General features: G+C 36.0%; 1 protein-coding gene across 1 annotated transcript in view; it reads right to left on the bottom strand.

The window, feature by feature from the left end:
• The window catches only part of FREM1 (FRAS1 related extracellular matrix 1), a 159,787-nt gene that overhangs the window by 64,005 nt on the left and 74,326 nt on the right, over positions 1–21,456 (bottom strand). Inside the window, exons 16-20 of the mRNA XM_065878900.1 lie at positions 19,751–19,930; positions 15,736–15,921; positions 10,280–10,476; positions 6,594–6,816; positions 1,883–2,027 (exon numbers count right to left, since the gene is read on the bottom strand). Coding sequence (XP_065734972.1) covers positions 1,883–2,027; positions 6,594–6,816; positions 10,280–10,476; positions 15,736–15,921; positions 19,751–19,930 — 931 coding nt within the window. The remainder of the gene's footprint in view (positions 1–1,882; positions 2,028–6,593; positions 6,817–10,279; positions 10,477–15,735; positions 15,922–19,750; positions 19,931–21,456) is intronic.

Raw genomic sequence — 21,456 nt, 5'->3', positions numbered from 1 at the left:
CCCCTCACTTGTTCCCGTAAACCAATTCTTCTCCCTATCGTGCGCCACTCCTTCTCCCTATCGAAACCAATTCTTCTCCCTATCGTGCGCCACTCCTTCTCCTTATCGAAACCAATTCTTGGAGTTTTTCAGTTGACGGGGACTTGCCAGACAGCGGGTAATTTTCCAGTTGCCCGTAACAGGTATACGCCCTAACCGCCACAATGAACAGACAACTATAACGGCCAGAAGGTGGGACAAAAGTTCCTAAGCCAATGAATTCAAAAGTCACCACATTTACCCAATCATTGTGAGAATATACCCGCCCTATGAGTAAATAAACCTATAAAAAGTATGTGATTCCGCTTTTAGGGGTTCCCCATCGGCCTCCTGCGTGAGGTTCAGGGAACCCCGGTGCATCGGCTCCTAATAAACCTCTTGCATGTTGCAGCGGCTCTCGACTCTTGGCGGTTCTTGGGCGAGTTGGAATCCCTCGTAGACCGTTTGGGTCTAACAGAGGTACCAAGAAGCACACAGTTCTCTCCATCCAGCACCTGAGAAGAGTCGGACTTCCTAAAGTTCTAACCTTGGACAGTTCTGTACAGTTTCCAATAATAAGAGAAATGGGTAGAGCTATAGAAATATAATTGATGAAGACGCTGTACCCTATGACCAAACTCTGATCAGCTACAGAGGGAGACACCGAGAAAGTCTGCAATTAGTAATATCAGTACAGAATTTTTAAAAAGTGATCATTTTGACAACAGATGGCAAGGGGGCATTGATCCCTATGGAACACAGTAGAGGACTGGAGGACAATGAAACACCAAGATGATGACAGAAGTGTCAATGATATATTTCCCTCAGTCACTCTTAGTTCAAAGTTTGACCAAATCCACAGTGAGGACAGTCTGCAGTTAATATTACCACACTTTAATTGAATCTATGTATTAATTACACTCTGATATGTGTGCATGCATGTGTTTAAATATTTAGTACACTGTTCATTCTATATTGTATGTTTGGTTATTTTGAATTATTGACAACTAAATAAAACTTTTAGAGGAAAATCAAGTAACTGAAAGGTGGAGAAACCATAATTTTAAAAGATACATGCATCCCAGTGTTCACTGCAGCACTATTTACAATAGCCAGGACATGGAAGCAACCTAAAAGTCCATTAACAGAGGAATGGATAAAGAAGATGTGGTACATATATAAAATGGAATATTACTCAGCCATAAAAAGAAACAAAATAGTGCCATTTGCAGAGATGTGGACAGACCTAGAAACTGCCATACAGAGTGAAGTAAGCCAGAAAGAGAAAAAAACAAAGTATAATGTTGCTTATATGTGGAATCTAGAAAAATGGTACAGATGAACTTATTTACAAAGCAGAAATAGAGACACAGATGTAGAGAACAAACTTATGGATATCAAGGAGGGAAGGGGGAGTGGGATGAATTGAGGGATTGGGATTGATATATATACACTACTATATATAAAATAGATAACTAATGAGAACCTACTGTATAGCACAGGGAACTCTACCCAATTCTCTGTGGTGACCTAAATGGGAAGGAAATCTTAAAAAGGGGGCATGTATGTACACATATAACTGATTCACCTTGCTGTACAGCAGAAACACAACATTGTAAAGCAACTATACTCCAATAAAAATTAATTTTTAAAAGGCTAATTTGAGAATTGTTAAGGAGAAGTTATATTAACTAATATTTGCACCAAAGGTTCTAGGTGCCTGATTAGGTGGGGCAAGTTGTAACAGGCAGGAGCTGTCAAAGACTTGTTTCTCTCTTGAGGACACACATTCCATTTGCATCTAGTCTTCCAGACCTCAGAATTTTATACAGAATTTGAAAGGGACTCTTTTCAGGTAGCTTACTTGCTCAGCACTGGTTTCTCATCATTAACTGGGGTGACCTCTACAGAAATGGTTTTAAGTATCTTATGTTTCCCATCTGACAACTGGATTGTAAAGTCATCAGCAAGGCTCTCTGAGTCATCATGCAAATACATCAACCTCATTCCTGGAAAAAGGGAAAAAAGAGAGAAAGTAAATCTTTTTTATGATCGAACCACTTCAAAGCACGTCACAGATAATTTGTTTTAACCTCCAAGGCATTGGTATTAGCATTAGCTCATTAATCAATACAATAAGGTTGCATTGATAAATGCATAAACCAAACTGTTTTATGAAGTAAGAGCACCCCTCCTCGTTCAATAAAAGTTCCTATTTAAATAAGTTAGTATTTGATAAGGGTCTTATTTACAATCAGTGAGAAAGGATATATAATTTAATAAACTGCAGGAGAACAATGGTGACAGAGTGTTCAAATGAAACAGAAAATTAGTTCATTACATAGAGAAATTCATAGTTAGATCCCTACCTCAAGCCAACAACCAAAATAAACTCTAGATGAATCAAAACTTAATTATAAAACTATTTTTAAAAACCTATGTAACATTTATATGCAAATGCAAGAGACCCAGAACAGCTAAAACAGTCTTGGGAAAAAAAAAACAAAGTTGGAGGACTCACATTTTCCATTTTCAAAACTTACTGCAAAGTACAGTAATCAAGATAGGGTAGTACTGGCACAGAATAGATACAGATGAATCTAATAGAAGAGAGCTCAGAAATGAGCTCATACATATCTGATCAACTGATTTTCATCAAGGGCACCAAGACCATTCAATGGGGAAAGAGTAGTCTTTCAATAAATAGTGCTGGGACAACTGGATATCCATAGGCCAAAAAAATGAGATTGGATCCCTACTTCACACTATATACAAAAATTAACTGAAAATGGGTCATAGACCTAAACAGCAAGAGCTAAGCTAGAAAAACTGTTCAAAGAAAACATTTGTGACTTTGGGTTAGGCAATGGTTTTGTAGATAAGACACCAAAAGCACAAGTGACAAAACAAAACGACAACAAAAACATAGATAATTTGAACTCCAAAGGAAACCATCAAGGGAGCAACATGACAACCCACAGAACTGGAGAAAATATTTACAAATCATATACCTGATAAGGGAGGATCTAGTATCCAGAATGTATTAAGAACTCTAACAACTCAATAGTAAAAGACAACCCAGTTACAAAATGGGCAAAGGATCTGTGTAGACATTTTTCCAAAGAAGATATATAAATAGCCAAAAAACCTATGAAAAGATGCTCAACACCACTAGCTATTAGGGAAATGGAAATCAAAACCACAATGAGATAGTACTTCACACACACACACTAGGATGGCTATAATTAAAAAGACAGACAATAACAAACGTTGGTGAGGATGTGGAGAAAATGGATTTCTTATACGTTGCCGGTAGAAATGTAAAATGATACAGCTATTTTGGAAAACAGTTTGGCAGTTCCTCATAATGTTAAACATAGAGTTACATATGACCCAGCAATTCCACTCCTAGATATATAGCCAAGAGAAATGAAAATATAGTATATACCCATACAAAAAACTTGTACATGAATGTTTATAAACGCATCATTCATAATAGTCAAAAAAGTGGAAGTGACCCTAATGTCCATCAACTGATGAATGGATAAATAAATTGTGGTATGTCCATACAATGGAATATTATTTGGCAATAAAAAGGAATGGAGTACTGACTCATGCTACAATATGGGTGAACGTTGAAAACATTATGCTAAATAAAACAAACCAGTTACAAAAGATCACATATTCCATTTATATGGTTTCACTTATGTAAAATGTTCAGAACAGACAAATCTGTAGAGGCAAAAATAGTTTAGTGGTTGCCTGGGGTTTGGGGGAGGGAGGGATGAGAGTGACTGCTAATGTGTATGGTATTACTTTTTTGGGGTAACAAAAATGTTCTAAAATCGACTGTGATGATGAATACACTAAAACCCACTGAATTATACACTTCAAATTGATGAATATTATGGCCCATGAGTTATATTTCAGTAAAGCTGTTTTAAAAGATTTGGAAGAAAATACAAATAAATATCTTATTCCTGGATGTAGAAGATCTTCCTAATATAAAAACAAAAGAAAAATACATAAAGAAAAGTAACAATAAATTTTACTACCTACAATTTTGACTTCTGTATTTAAAAACATGAATTAAAGGCAAATAAAACATGGAAAAACTTATTGTAATGTGACAAAAATACAAAGCCTCAGTATTTACCAATCCCTTATTAATCAATACGAATTGATGGAAAAATGGGCAATGGACATTATTGGGAAATTCACAAAAGATGAAACATACATATCTGGTCAATAAACATGAAAATATGTTCAATCTCACTCAATCTAAGAACTTCAAATCAAGATAACAATGAGAGACTATTAATTGACCACCAAGTTTGCAAAGGTTTTTAAAAATAATATCCATTATTGATTAGGACAAAAGGCATACCCAGGCACGTGGTAGCAATGGCATTCTTTCTCCCAAAAAGTATTATAAATGCTGAATTTTCTGTACCAAGCAATCTCATTATAAAAATTTATTCAAAAGAAATATTAAGAGATGGGCACCAAGATTTATGCTACATAAATATATGTAAAATATGTTTATTGATACGTAACTTATAATATCAAAATATGAAGTTATCTGCATATTTAAAAATAGGAGATAGTTGTATAAAATTACATTGCAGTATGTCCATATAATGAAACACTGTAATTATCACAAAGCATGTTCTCAATATTTAAAAGGTAAAAAGATGCTTATAATAATTGATAAGAAAAAAACAGATTACATAATATGGTAGTTTTTAAGTTCTGTATGTTTGGTGGAGGCAGAGGTTAGAATATACTAAAGTTTTTTTTTTTTAATGTAACCATAAATGAACCAAAAATAAAATACAGGTGAAAATCTAATCTCTGAGAATGTCACCAAAATATTAATTTAGATGAAAATTTTTTTCTTCAAAATGATCGTGTAGTGCAAACTTCACACAATATGCATACAATACTTATTTAACTTAATAATAAACAATGAATATTATTTTTTTTAAACTGACTTTTAAAAATTTTATTTATTTTATTTTATTTATTTTTGGCTGCATTGGGTCTTCATTGCTGCATGCAGGCTTTCTCTAGTTGCGGCAAGCAGGGGCTACCCTTCGTTGTGGTGCATGGGCTTCTCATTGCAGTGGCTTCTCTGTTGCAGAGCACAGGCTCTAGGTGCACAGGCTTCAGTAGCTGTGGCATGCAGGCTCAGTAGCTGTGGCACATGGACTCAGTTGCTCCGTGGCATGTGGGATCTTCCCAGACCAGGGATCGAACCCATGTCCCCTGCATTGGCAGGCAGATTCTTAACTAGTGCGCCACCAGGGAAGTCCCAAAAAACTGACTTTCCTGAGAGTAAAATTTGATTTATTTCTTTCTCCTTGGCCTTAAATTTGAAAAAAATATTGTAACAATATATTGTATTATTTCCTACACAGGGTTATTCATTTGGTAATACCATCATTTAAGCTCTGGAATTTCTTTCTTTGCAATTGATAAAACTGAGAAGTATGTTAATTAGCTTTTTCAATTCAAACATGATATGATATTGTGCAACTATTGCAAAATAAACTTTGGGGCAGAGAGCTCTAGTTGGGGAAAGGAAAAATTTAAAGACAGAAAAAAATGTGGAACAAGTGCTAGATAAATCAAACACAGAGAAGGAAGAGTTTGGAGTGTGCAGGTGGGATCCACAGGGAGGTCGATAGTGAACTGGTTCTGAAGGCTGGTACTGGGTGGCCAGGGGAAGGAGAGGGAAGGACCCCTCAGGCAGGGTAAACAGAATACATGAAGGCAGGGCAGGAAGGAGAATGCAAGTAGGCAGTGATTCTAGAGCCAACACACTTTTCTCAAATATTTAAAAGCATTTATACATATCTGTTAAATGGGATAAGATCAATTTTTCAGAAAGAGTAATGAAAGAATAATTCAGGCTGCTATTCCAATGTGTCATTTCCTTAAAGTGCAAATTATCTCCTCAGAGAATAAAGAGTTATTATATTTGTTCTATATTTGTTTCAAATATGGATGTTTGGGCAGACAAATCTCTTCAATTTAGTTCCACGATCTCAATAGTTTTAAAAAGAAATTTTTTTTATTATGACATTAAAAGCTTGGGGTAGGGTTTCCCTGGTGGCGCAGTGGTTGAGAGTCCGCCTGCTGATGCAGGGGACACGGGTTCGTGCCCCGGTCCGGGAAGATCCCACATGCCGCGGAGCAGCTGGGCCTGTGAGCCACGGCCGCTGAGCCTGCGCGTCTGGAGCCTGCGCTCTGCAACAGGAGAGGCCGCAACAGTGAGAGGCCCGCGTACCGCAAAAAAAAAAAAAAGCTTGGGGTAAACTACCAAAAATCACAAATACCATTTTTATTGATGCTCGAAAAGTTAAGGAAAACATATTATTTCTTTTTCAATTACCCACTATCTCTAGCTGGGGCTTCATGCCCTGCATTAATCCAGAGCCCAGAGAAAACCCTTGAGGGATAATGAATGTAGGTGAATGCCATTTTTTCACTTCCTCTTTCTGTGATTTATTATTATCTTTCCTGGGTTAAATTATTAAATCAACAACAAATTGAAATGAAGCGTGATATACCATTCTTGAGAAGTTCCATAGAAAAGTTGTAAACAAGTTCATGCTTCTGGCCAGGGTTGGGTGATTGCTTATGCTGAGGCAAGTCTTTGCTAAACACCCCGTTGATGAGGAGGCCATGACGTGGCTTCTGAGTGACGCTGAACAGCAAGGGGTCCTTAGGAATGTCCCGGTCAACAGCATTAATGATGGAAGAATCCAGTTCTCTCATCTGACCCTCACACACCTAAACAAAAACAGGAAAGTCAGCTGCATGCTAAATAAAACCTGTCTTTTTTTTGGCAAACTGCTCAAAAAATAATTTTAACATATCCTATATAATTTTAAGATACCCATGCAAATTTTCCATGAGATGTGTGTGTAATGAGTCCTAAAAAGAAATTGCTGGTTCAACATGACCTTTGAAGACAAGAACAAATCTATTAATCTTTCTCACATTTTCCTTTTGAAGATGTCAAAGCACTTTATTTACATGAAGGACTAAAGGAGAGATACATAGAATCTCATATATATATTTCATAATTCAAAGGTTGGGGGAAAAAGCAACCAAAAGGATGCTTGCTTTCTGGAAGTCACCAGGTATAGACCCTGCCTTCAGATCCTAACCTGTTATTTTAATCTCCTGGACCTTGTTGCTTTCATAATTCTTACGTTTCTGTTTTAGAAATGGCACAAATATCTGCTATGCACACTGCGGGTATTAGGTGTTTTTAACTTCTGTCATTGTAGTAAAACCTTCTATATTTCAATTATAGTCAACAACAGTTGAGAGGATGCTTCTGGATGCACGATAGAATATATTTTAATTCTGGGTCCCTCATCTCTTCCCAGTCTTCACACCTCTAATCTTCCTGAACGACCCTGCACCCCACTTCAGGTTTCATAATCCTTTAAGCATAAAGAGAACTGAATGTTTTTCATTTCATGGAGGATCTAGTTATTTAAAACCATCAGTACCATTAGTACCACTGACACGGTGCTTAGTCATCTTTATCTTCTTTTTCTCATAGCAAGGGAACAAAGAAGTATTTCTGTTTCCTATTGTGAAATATAGCAAGATCTAAATAATATGAGTGTATAAGTTTAACATGTGCTTATTGGGCATTTGCAGTTCACTGGATGCTGTGGGAATACGAATACTCTAAAGCATCAAAGTCAGATGAGAATGTGACGGCCTGTCCATCAATAACTATAACACAAGGAAGAAAATGTCTATGCTACTAAATATGGATAAACAAGAAGTGCAAAAGAGTGGAGGAGCCCAGGAATGTCTTCGTGGCTGAGTGGACATTTTAGCTTTGAAGAAGACATACGGTTTAGATTTGTGAAAATGGCCTTTCCCTTCAGCCTCTCTTAAGGACTTTGAAGAGAGCCTTTCTGCAACCACTCTTCCTTGAACGTGCATAAAAAAGAATCATAATATCTGATATTTGGGCTAAAATTATGCTGGTTTTCTTATTAAAAACTGAGATGGCATCATAATTTAATACACAATGATAGAATTAGGGAATCATCTTTGATGATAATTTGCCTTTTTCTCCAAAACCTTTCATAAAGCAACTTAAAAAGATGTTCTAATTATCTGTCTTTATAAAGCTTGGGGCTCCTGGAATCACTGTATGGCAACTTTTCTTATTTACAAAATGCTAAATTCATTCAAAGATGACTGGGAAATTTTATTGAAAAAATGTGGGATTCTTTTTTGCACATTCAATTGTTTATTGAGATTATAAAAAATAGGTTTAGATCAAGAGACATAAAATACAGAAACTCACTAGTAGACAGCTTTGAAATGGATTATAATAACTTAAACTAAAACCTCAATTTTCTCTTTGCAAGTTGCAGCACAACTTGATGGAAGCCCAGCTAGCTACAAAATAAATACACTTTTTCACAAGAAGGCAAAATAAATATGACTATTTTAAAAAATCACTTGAAGCTTAAAGCCAGCTCTGCCAATAACACATGGGGCTCCATATTTGTTACTCTTCAACAGCTTCTCTAAGGAATGCACAGAAAAAAAAAAAGCACGATTGCTTTCAGAGAAGAGCAAGAGACAAATTCCCAGTGGCCTAATTATTTCAGAAACCCCAGTCCTAGACAGATACAAGACAATAGAGGTAGGTATAGAAGGAATCATCTGTAATTCTTTTCTCTCTCTCATAATTACTGAAGTGCTCTCTGGAGAAATCCATGTGCCAACAGAAGAGGAAAAGCAGGAACTGGCTCTTAAGTCTCATCCTGAGGTGGCTTTCATATACCATTAAGATTCAGTAGAAAATTAAAATCAAATAAAGACTTTTGCATTTAGAGTTTGATGATTTTTAGTGCAAAATAAGGCAAGATAATGGTTTCAAAATAGATAATATGTGCTTTGGTCAATGTCTGAAAAAAGATGACAAACATAACAAGACTAATACGAATGACACCTATTTATTAAGGGTTTTCTATGTGCCTGGCCATCATGATTGCCATGGCTACCCTAAACGAAGATTTGATACACGTTTTGCAGATGAGCAAACAGAAACAAAGAGAAATAACTTACCCAGGACCCTACAACTAGTAAACAGCTACACCAAGTCCCTCTTACTCCAAAGCCTGTGCTCATTCATTTAATCAGGATTTGCTATGTGCATGTCTGTTTTAAATAACTGTATAAACATTAGAACTGTTTAAAAAGGATTATATGCTGATATGAAAATATTTACAATATACGTAATTAAGGTTTTTTTTTTTTAAGTAGAGTAGGGTATAGTATGATCCCTGATTTGTAGGTAAAAACATACAGAAAAATTCATATACACACACACGTATCACTGGCATGTGCACAAATTATTTCCGTGGAAATTAATTACTAAGACCTCCACTGATGGGGAGTGACTATGGGTAGGGGCTGTTGAAGAGGGAGAATTTCATATTTCACTGTGTATGTTTCTCAACATTCTAACTTATTTAACCATAGATATTTATTATTATTTTTTAAGACAACAGTTGTTGTCTCAGCAGTGATATGCTGGGCCATTTTAAGTATATGTCTGAATTTTTAAATAAAACTAACAAATATTATTATGTAATATTAAAGACATTTTCAAACTGCATAAAAATAATGGTCCAAATTGTATTTTTTCATTTCATGTATCTTTATAAATAGCTGTATAAAAAAAGATGCCTGTGATTCATGAATTAAGAGCCCTTGCTATTATAGCACTGGTTAAGAGGGCACTCTGTGGAATCAGAGCACCTGGGTGCAAATCCCCTACTTGCTACTTACTTCCAAGCTCTGTGATCTTGGGCCACTAACTTAACCTCTTAAGCCTCATTTTTTGCAGTTATTAAATGGCAATAATAATGCCATCACTCTAAAAGCCTATTGCGAGGATTCAATATGAATACATGTAAAGGGTTTGGAATAATACCTACAACCTAGTAAGTACTACATTCTCTATATATGCAACTATAATTGTAACCATACAATTGTTATATGTTAGCAATTATTATTATCATTACCAACATCACTATTGTTAGAAAAATACTTTTCAAGTGATTGCATTACATAACAGGTTACTGCCTTCTCTACTTCTCATCAACTTAAAGTGTTAAGTGCACATAGACTAATGTAAATGGGTTAGGTGAAAATAAAAATTAGAAAATGATAAAAGAGAAATCGAAAATTCTGATATCTTTCTTACAGTAACATTCCGCACTATAAAATCAGGAGCTTCATCATTTGTGGGGTTGATTATAATGTAAAATGGTATCTCCAAGGAGCGTCGTTTCCCATCAGTGACATACACCATGAACTGGTCGGCTGTTGGTTCCATCCTCAGATGCCTGGACTGCACATAGTTAATGTGTAAAGCCTTCATGTCTTTCCACTGAAACGAAGCTAGAGCACACCAAGATGGAGCACATAAATAAGAAAAACGTATTTTTCCAAGTTACTGGTCCTTAATCCTTAATCCGATAGCCTATTTCTCAGCAGAGGAAATAAGAGGTCATAGCAGTTGACCTAACAATCAGCTTCAGGGGCTGCTATAATCACTATAACCATCAACGTAAAAACAGATATCCATAAATTATAAGGAACAATTAAAATTTTCATGGAGAACGGAAGGGCAATAACTGCTAACTAGGATTATAGGGACTTCATGACCATTCTTTATATACTTGGAATGAATGTCAGAGAGACTTTCCTTCCCTTGATTAAAACCAGTGTTCCTGTGTGAGCAGTTCTTGTCATGCTTGGACAAGAAAGGAACCATCTCTTTCATATAAAGGCAAAACAAGAGTCCATCGATCATCTGCCTACTTGACTACATATCAACTGGTAGGAATGAATGGAATTAACTGACCTGTTATTTTGGTATTCTGACATTGCCTTAAATCAAAAGATTAAAATGCTCTGTGTTGTGTATGAGTCACAGGAGAAACTGCATAAACTCTAATGCAATTAATCTTCCTTTCTTCCGACTTTATTGAGATATAATGCACATATCATTGTGTGAGTTTAAGGTGTATGACGTGTTGATTTGAAACATTCTATACCACAAAGTGTTTATCACAATAAGGTTAATTAACATATCATTCACCTCATATAATTACTATTTTGCTGTTGTTATGATGAGAACATCAAAGCTCTAATCTCAAAGCAACTTTCAAGTGTACAATAAGTATTGTTAATTATAGTCATCTTGCTATACCTCAGATACCCAGAATTTATTCATTTTATAACTGAAAGTTTGTAGCCTTCAACCGGCATCTCCTGCATCTCCTCACCCTTACCCTCGGCACCTGGCAACCACTATTGTACTCTCTGTTTCTATGAGTTCAATATTTTTAGATTCCACATATAAGTGAGACCGTACAGTATTGGTCTTTATCTGTCTGATGAATTTCACTTACTATAATGCTCTCAGAGGTCCATCCATGTTGTTGCAAATGGCAGCATTTCTTTCTTTTTCATGGCTGAATAATATCCTAATGTATGTGTGTGTGTGTGTGTGTGTGTGTGTGTGTGTATACACCACATTTTCTTTGTCCATTCATCCATCAATGGACATTAGGTTGTTTCCATATGTTAGCTATTATGAATAATCCTGTAATGAATATGGGAGTGCAGATATGTCTTTGATATCCTGTTTTCATTCTCTTTGGATATACACCCAGAAGTGGAATTGCTGAATCATACGGAAGTTCTATTTTTAATTTTTTGAGGAACTTCCATAGTGATTGTACCAATTTACATTCCCAACTAATGGTGCACCAGAGTTCCCTTTTCTCCATGTCCTCGCCAGCATTTGTTATCTCTTACCATTTTGATAATAGCCATTCTAACAGGTGGGAGATGATATATCATTGTGGTTTTAACTGGCATTTCCCTGATGATTAGTGATGATGAACACCTTTCCATGTACCTGTTCCACCATTTGTACATCTTCTCCAGAAAAATGTTTACTCAAGTCCTCTACCCATTTTTCAATCAGATTGTTTGGGCTTTTTGAATTGAGTTGTATGAGTAATTTATATATATTAGATATTAATCTCCTACCAGATATATGGTTTGCAAATATTTTCTCCCTTTCTACAGGTAACCTTTTCATTTTGTTGATTGTTTCTCTTTCTGTGCAGAAGCATTTTAGTTTAATGTAGTCCCACTTGTTGATTTTTGCTTTTTTGCCATTGCTTTTGGTGTCAAATTCAAAAAATCATCATCAAGACCCATGTCAAGGTGCTTACTGCCTATGCTGTCTTCTAGGAGTTTTATGGTTTCATGTCTTATGTTCAAGTCTTTAATCCATTTTGAGCTAATTTTTGTTGTGTCATAAGATAGTAGTCCAGTTTTATTCTTTTGCATGTGGCTGTCCATTTTTCCCAACACCACTTCTCAAAGAGACTGTGCTTTGCCCATTGTATATTCTTGGCTCCTTCATTAAAAATTAATTGACCATATATGCATTGGTTTACTTCTAGGCTCTCTATTCTGTTCTATTGATCTATGTGTTTGTTTTTATGCTAATACCATACTGCTTTGATTACGATAGCTTTGTAATAATAGCTTGAAATCAGGAGGTGTGATGCCTCCAGCTTTGTTCTTCTTTCTCAAGATGGCTTTGGCTATCTGAGGTCTTTTGTGGTTCCATACAAATTTTAGGATTGTTTGTTCTATTTCTGTAAAAAATGCCATTGGGATTTTGATAGGGATTGCACTGAATCTATAGATAGCTTTGGGTGGTATGGACATTTTAACAATATTAACTCTTTCAATCCATGAACATGGGATGTCTTTACATTTGTGTCTTCTTCAGTGTCTTTCATCAAGACATTAATTCTATGTCTTACAGTTCTTGGCATATAAATCTTTCACTTCCTTGGTTAAAATTATTCCTAAATATATTATTGTTTTTAATGCTATTATAAATGAGATTGTTTTCTCTATTTCTTTTTCGGATAGCTTATTGTTCATGTATAGGAATACAACTGATGTTTGTATGTTGATTTTGAACCCTGAAACTTTACTGAATTTGTTGATTAGTTCTAACAGTTTTTGGTGACGTCTTTAGGAATTTCTATATATCATATCATCAGCAAACAGAAACATTTTACTTCTTCCTTTCTGATTTGACACCCTTTATTTCTTTTTCTTGCCTAATTGCTCTGGCTATGACTTTCAGTACTATACTGAATAGGCATGATGAGGGTGGGCACCTCTGTCTTGTTCCTTATCTTAGAGGGAAAATTTTCAACCTTTCACTGTTGACTATGATGCCAGCTGTGGTGTTGCATATACAGGCTTTATTATGTTGAGGTATGTTCCTTCTATACACAATTTGTTGAGAGTTTTTAATCTTAAAAGGATGTAGAAATTTGTTAAATGTTTGTTTCTGCACCTATAGAGATGATCATAGGATTTTTGTCTTTCATTCTATCAATGTGGTGTATCACATTTATTGATTTGCATATGCTGAACTACCCTTGCATCACAGATATAAATCCCACTTGATCATGGTGTGTGATCCTTTTAATGTGCTGTTGAATTCAGTTTGTTATTGTTCTGTGGAAAAGTTTTGCATCTATATTCATCAAAGATACTGATTTGTAGTTTTCTTTTCTTGTAGTATCTTTATCTGTCTTCGGTATCAGGGTAATGCTAGCCTTGTAAAATGAGTTTGGAAGCGTTCCCTCCTCTTCCTTTTTTTTGGAAGAGTTTGAGAAAAATGAGTGCTAACTCTTCTTTAAATGTTTGGTAGAAATCACCTGTGAAGCCATCTGATCTTGGGCTTTTCTTACTTGGGAGGTTTTGGATTACTGATTAAATCTATTTACTGATTATTGGTCTGTTCAGATTTTTAATTTCTTCATGATCCAGACTTGGTAAGTTTTATGTTCCTATGTTGTCCAATTTGTTGGTGTATAATTGTTCAGAGTAGTCTCTTATGATCCTCTGTATTTCTGTATTAGTTGTAATGTTTCCTCCTTCATTTCAGATTTTATTTGAGTTTTCTTTTCTTCTTGTTAAGTCTAGCTAAAAGTATGCCAATTTCATTTATCTTTTAAAAAAATCAATTCAGTTTCATTAATCTCTTCTATTTTTCTGTTCTCTGTTTCTGCTCTGGTCTTTGTTATCACCTTCTTTCTGCTAAACCTGGGCTTAGTTTGTTTTTGTTTTTCTAGTTCTAGTTGATTTACTTTTTTAATGTAGCATTTATCACCATAAAATTTTCCTCTTAGCACTGCTTTTGCTGCATCCCATATATTTTAGCGTGTTGTGTTTCCATTTTTATTTAAGATTTTTAAATTTCTTTTTTAAATTTAATCTTTGACCCATTGGTTGTTCAGAAGTGTGTTGCTTAATTTTCACATATTTGTGGATTTTCTAGTTACCTCCTGTTATTGATTTTAATTTCATACCATTGCGGTCAAAAAAGATACTTGGTACAATTTCAATCTTTTTAAATTGCTAAGACTTGTTTGTTGACTCATCACATGATCTATCCTGGAGAATGTTTCATGTGCACTTGAGAAGAATGTTTATTCTGCTTTTGTTGGATGGAATGTATGTATATGTCTGTTAAGTTCATTTGGTCTAACATATAGTTCAAGTCTAATGTTTCCTTATTGATTTTCCATCTGGATGATCTATCCATTGTTGAAATTGGGGTACTGAGGTCCCTACTATTATTGTATTGTTGTGTATTATCCTCTTCAAATCTATTAGTATTTGCTTCATGTATTTCGGTGCTCCAATGTTGTGTGCATATACATTTACAGCTATTATATCCTCTTGATGAATTAAGACTTTATCATTATGTAATGACCTTCTTTGTCTCTTGTTACAGTTTTGACTTAAAGTCTCTTTTGTCTGTTATAAGTATATCTACCCTTGCTCTCTTTTGGTTTCCATTTGCATGGAATATCTTTTTCCTTCCCTTCATTTTAAGCCTATGTTTGTCCTTGAAGCTAAAGTGAGTTTCTTGTAGGCAGCATGTAGTTGGGTCTTTTATTTTTCTATCCATTCAGTCACTCTATTAATGCAATTAATCTTAAACCCAGATTCTCTCATATTTAAGATAGATATACCCCAAAAGGTGCTTAGAGAATAACTCTAAAGTGGTGCCTTTGGACAATTGTGTTTTTGGTGTCTGTTTTTGTTTTGGTTGTTTTCTTTTTGCCTGAAATACCAGAGATATTTCAGTATCTGAGAGGCATTTTGATTTCAAAATTAATGTCACTACCTTCAACATTCCCATGGTATGTTTCCTAATTTTTTCTGCCCATATCTTTAAAAAGTGTTAAAAAAAAAACTGTGAGAATGAGACCAGTGAGCTCCACCAGATTTATTCTATCACAGAATTCTGTGTTGCTATCAGGGCCTTTAAAAACATTATTTCTTCAATATTTATTCTTACATTTTTCATAAGTGAAATCTCCATTTATTTTGAAGTAAACTCCCATACATGGGGACATTTTAAATGAAAAATTAGAACAAAAAACAATAATACTCAAAAGCATTGGTAATAATAATAACTCCTTGAGTATATACAGTACTTTGAACATTTCTGAAGTCCTAACCCAGTTATTAAACATGATCTAACCAATCAGTCACAAACATAGGCTAATTATTGCTGGACACAAACCCATGACTTACCTATGCTGATGCCCATATTGCTTTTTTCAAAACCTGCAGAAGGTAATGTGTTTTCAAGGTAGCCGAACTGGGGAGGAGCAACCAAAACAAATTCCAAGTCATCTGCTGCAGTGTCGGCATCAGTGGCAGACAAATGGTTAACAGTAAGGGCTGCTGAGAAACCCTCATCTACAAAGAACATGGTACCTGCATACAAATAATAACACAATTATGACTTAGCATGAAATCCTCTAATCAAAATAGTGAGAACAAAAGGGAGTGATTGAAATTCCAATTCATAGAAGCATCCTACATGCAAATATACTTCCATGGGAGATATTCATTTCCTTTGGCATAATTCTCCTTACAGTGAATACATTCAGGGGTAATGGGGGGAATTTAATTTGACTTAACGGAATTATATTTTTTTCTTGTATAAGCAAGCCAGACAATAATAGGAAGACAACAGAAATACTAAATGCTTCAGTACAGCCCTTTAGTCACTCTCAAGGAACTCTGATTTCCCTTGTGTCTGTAGAAGTGACAAATGAAACTAAGAATTGCCAAAATGTTTTAATAAGTCACTAAATGTGGTTTATGTACTCTTCAAGATCAGTTGTTGCCTCTGTTTGTCAGAGCGTTAACTGCCTGAGAACTATTATGAATTGCTCATAATGAACATTTTTTCATGCCTTGGTGCTTAATTATTCTGCAGGGATAATGCTTCCTCCCCAGAACATTGCTTAGGAGATACTTTGCAAATTACAATAACATTCATACACATGTCTGCATTTTTTTTTGAGACACAGAACATACACACAATGCCTATGAAGAGATTACTTTCTAAAAAGCAAATAAGGTCAACTATATATAAATGGTCTCAGTAATATACTCATTCAATTCTAATAGAAATTATTATGGATAAAATAAATTATTGGCTCTCCAGCAGGCAAATGATATTTTCCCACGTGAAATAAAACCAGAATATCTGAGGATTGCAATGTTGTCTTCATTCCCAAGTGTGTGCACACACACAGACACAGATACACACACACATACATACACACACACACACACACACACACACACACTTGCATTCTCTCTCCACACGGATTTATCTAAATAGTTTTTTAACATCTTTATTGGAGTATAATTGCTTTACAATGGTGTGTTAGTTTCTGTGCTATAACAAAGTGTATCAGCTATACATATACATATATACCCGGATCCCCCTCCCTCTGTGTCTCCCTCCCACCCTCCCTATCGCACCCCTCTAAGTGGTCACAAAGCACTGAGCTGATCTCCCTGTGCTATGCAGCTGCTTCCCACTAGCTATCTATTTTGTCTGGTATTAGAATTGTTACACCAGCTTTCTTTTGATTTCCATTTGCATAGAGTAACTTTTTCCATCCCCTCACTTTCAGTCTGTATGTGTCCCTAGGTCTGAAGTGGGTCTCTTGTAGACAGCATTTATATGGGACTTGTTTTTGTATCCATTCAGCCAGTCTATGTCTTTTGGTTGGAGCATTTAACCCATTTACATTTAAGGTAATTATCGATATGTATGTTCCTATTGCCATTTTCTTAATTATTTTGGGTTTGTTATAGTACGTCTTTTCCTTCTCTTGTGCTTCCTGCCTAGAGAAGTTCCTTTAGCACTTGTTGTAAAGCTGGTTTGGTGGTGCTGAATTCTCTTAGCTTTTGCTTGTCTGTAAAGGTTTTAATTTCTCCATCAAATCTGAATGAGATCCTTGCTGGGTAGAGTAATCTTGGTTGTAGATTTTTCTCTTTCATCACTTTACATATGTCCTGTTACTCCGTTCTGGCTTGCAGAGTTTCTGCTGAAAGATCAGCTGTTAACCTTATAGGGATTCCCTTGTATGTTATTTGTTGCTTTTCCCTTGATGCTTTTAATATTTTTTCTTTGTATTTAATTTTTGATAGTTTGATTAATATGTCTCTTGACATGTTTCTCCTTGGATTTATCCTGTATGGGACTCTCTGTGCTTCCTGGACTTGATTGACTATTTCCTTTCCCATATTAGGGAAGTTTTCTACTATAATCTCCTCATTTTCTGACCCTTTTTTTTTTCTCTTCTTCTTCTGGGACCCCTATAATTCGAATGTTTGTGCATTTAATGTTTTCCCAAGGTCTCTGAGACTGTCCTCAATTCTTTACATTCTTTTTTCTTTATTCTGTTCTGCGGTAGTTATTTCCACTATTTTATCTTCCAGGTCACGTATCTGTTCTTATGCCTCAGTTATTCTGCTATTGATTCCTTCCAGGGAATTTTTACTTTCATTTATTGTGTTGTTCATCATTGTTTGTTTGCTCTTTAGTTCTTCTATGTCCTTGTGAAACGTTTCTTGTATTTTCTCCATTCTATTTCCTAGATTTTGGATATCTTTACTATCATTATTCTGAATTCTTTTTCAGGTGGATTGCCTATTTCTTCCTCATTTGTTTGGTCCGGTGGGTTTTTACCTTGCTCCTTCATCTGCTGTGTGTTCTCTGTCTCCTCTTTTTACTTAACTTATTTTGTTTGGGGTCTCCTTTTCGCAGGCTGCAGGTTCGTAATTCCCGTTGCTTTTGGTGTCTGCTCCTGGTGGCTAAGGTTGGTTCAGGGGGTTGTGTAGGCTTCCTGGTGGAGAGGACTGGTGCCTGTGTTCTGGTGGATGATAGTGGATCTTGTCTTTCTGGTGGGCAGGACCGCATCCGGTGGTGTGTTTTTGGGTGTCTGTGACCTTATTATGATGTTAGGCAGCCCCTCTGCTAATGAGTGGGGTTGTGTTCCTGTCTTGCTAGTTGTTTGGCATGGTGTATCCAGCACTGTAGCTTGCTGGTGTTGAGTGGAACTAGGTCTTAGCATTGAGATGGAGATGTCTGGGAGGGCTTTCACCATTTGATAGTACATGGAGCCAGGAGGTCTCTGGTGGACCAATGTCCTGAACTCAGCTCTCCCACCTCAGAGGCTCAGGCGTGACACCTGGCTGGAGCACCAAGACCCTGTCAGCCACACGGCTCAGAAGAAAAGGGACCAAAAAAAAAAAAAAAGAAAGAAAGAAAGAAAGAAAATAATAAAATAAAAAATATTATATTATTACAAATTAAAAAAGTAATAAAAAGAAAGAAGAGAGCACCCAAATCTCAAAACAAATCCACCAATGATAACAAGTGCTAAAAACTATGCAAAAAAAAAAAAAACAACAGACAGACAGACCCTAGGACAAATGGTAAAAGCAAAGCTATAGAGACAAAAGCTATAGAGACAAAATCACAGAAAGAAGCATACACTCACAAAAAGAGAAAAAGGAAAAAAAAAAATATATGTGTGTATATATATAAGAGGGAAAGAGCAACCAAATCAATAAACAAATCTACCAATGATAATAAGCTCTAAATACTTAACTAAGATAAACATAAAACCAGAAACAAATTAGATGCAGAAAGCAAACCCCAAGTCTACAGTTGCTCACAACATCCACTGCCTCAATTTTGGGATGATCTGTTGTCTGTTCAGGTATTCCACAGATGCAGGGTACATCAAGTTGGTTGTGGAGATTTAATCCGCTGCTCCTGAGGCTGCTGGGAGAGATTTCCCTTTCTCTTCTTTGTTCGCACAGCTCCTGGGGTTCAGCTTTGGATTTGGCCCCGCCTCTGCGTGTAGGTCGCCTGAGGGCATCTTTTGGGAAGTCTGCGTTCTTCTGCCAGCATTCAGTAGGTTTTCCATAGGAGTTGTTCCACATGTAGATGTATTCCCAAAGTATTTGTGGGGAGGAAGGTGATCTCCATGTCTTACTCCTCCACCATCTTGAAGGTCCCTCAGATTTATCTAAATTTTTAAACAAGTAAACTCTTTTGCCCTGTAATCTTTCATAGATCAGGGGGTTTCCACAAATTGGTATTGAGGCAATTATTGGAAGCAATTCTGTATGGTGGTTTTCTATTTTGACTATATGTAAAGTGCATCACTTCACTGGACCATGGGTATGACACTAGGTGAAATAATAGAACTTTAAAAGAAAAAATTGTCACCTATTGCAATTGAAGGTGATTGGTTGTCCACCGGATACACTGTGATGTTGAGATCATACACTGGAAAGGACTCACGACGAGGAACAGATGGATGAGGTCCATTCACAAAAGGGCCAGCTTCTGTGTCCGAAACTACCAACGTTATGGTGTCAAAACAAGGCACCAGGCCAATCTCACCACCTGGAAGACACAACTAGAGTTTAAGCCTGACTTTTAAAAACACAGAATACCAAGAGGAAACCCACTCACACTTGCTCTACAAGCATAAAATGGCAAGGGAAGGAACTTACGTGGTTAAAAGGTACAACTCAATTTTATCTATGCAATTAAATAGAGTCATAAAAATAACACAAAAATGCTTGCCCATCTGTTGCCTCTGGTGAAATCCCTGCCAGCCATCTATCACCAGATGGAGGGGCAAAACAGGGCTAACAAGGGTCTGACAGTTCATAAATGAATAAGGGATAGACATGAAGCTTGACTCGTGATGGCTTTACTCTTCTCTCATAATTATTAGTATTAGGACCAACCTCAGGGAGAACAGAAGGCACCCTTTTCCCTCTGGTAATTGTCTTCCCATTTGCATTAACCACCTTAAATGAACAACCATTCACTACAGAAGAAGCAGAATAGGTGAAATACAAATATAATCCACATTTTTGTGATTTGTTTCAGTATTTTCCTCATTACATAATGGCCAAGATGTTAGCAAAATAGCAACAGCACCTGGAAAAGAAGTGGCATTTATTTTCATTTTCTGTTTACTCTTTAGAGCTTACAGCTATGGGATTCAAAATGGCCCCAACTTAGGCAAGGAGAGGAAGAAGGAAGAAAATGTCAGGACTAGATAGTTTACCAGTAAACAGAACAATCTGCTCTTGGATTACTAACTAACAGCACAGAGGTGGGAATGCTTGCTGTTCAGGGGACAGGAAAGTTCTGCAGATATGCTTTTGATAATTCTCAGGCATCACTCTGAAAGTGCCAAGAGGGAAGCAATTATGTTTGAAGTTCTGATGAGTCTAAGACACGAAAGATCAGGGATGTCATCTCTTTTCACAAGACACATTGGTTAAATCTACAGAGCATTGTGTTTGGCATTATTCTACCTGTTTGAAAAAAATGACAAGGAAAAGCTCGAGATGATATTATTAAGCAACGAAATGATTAAAGGATGAGATAACTGGATTTATTTTTTAAAAACAGTGAAATTGAGAGAACTAAAACTAAACAATCTGCCTTCAACTTCAGGAAAATTAAAAAAAAAAGACACGTCTCATCTATTCATAATTATAAAAAACAAATTGGCATAAAGTTTGTTTATTCATCATTCACTTGATAAATATATACTTAATGCCTGTTATATGAAAATTAGTGTTCTGGGTACCTCAGCAGAGAAAAAGGCAGACGTGTTGAAAACGTCAAAAGACAGTTCAAAAGAATGTCAAATGTCCAAAGACCTACTATGTGTCAGGAGCTGACACAGTCTAATGGTAGAGAAAGAAATGCAGTTCAGTTAGAACATCACAGATATGTGTATGTATTAAGTGGAACCATATGAAATTGCTACTATTAAGCCATTTTTTACCTATTAAATGGAAAATTCATCTATCTCAGCCTGATTATGTACCAGGTGCTGAGGGTGAATGAGGATGAGAATATTGGCTGATGATGGCATAGGGGGCAAGGCACACACACCAGAGAGT

This window comes from Phocoena phocoena, chromosome 6 (assembly GCF_963924675.1).
Source record: "Phocoena phocoena chromosome 6, mPhoPho1.1, whole genome shotgun sequence".
NCBI classification, from domain to species: domain Eukaryota; kingdom Metazoa; phylum Chordata; class Mammalia; order Artiodactyla; family Phocoenidae; genus Phocoena; species Phocoena phocoena.
The sequence above is the reverse complement of the archived record's forward strand: the minus strand, read 5'-3'. Positions and strand labels throughout refer to the sequence as shown.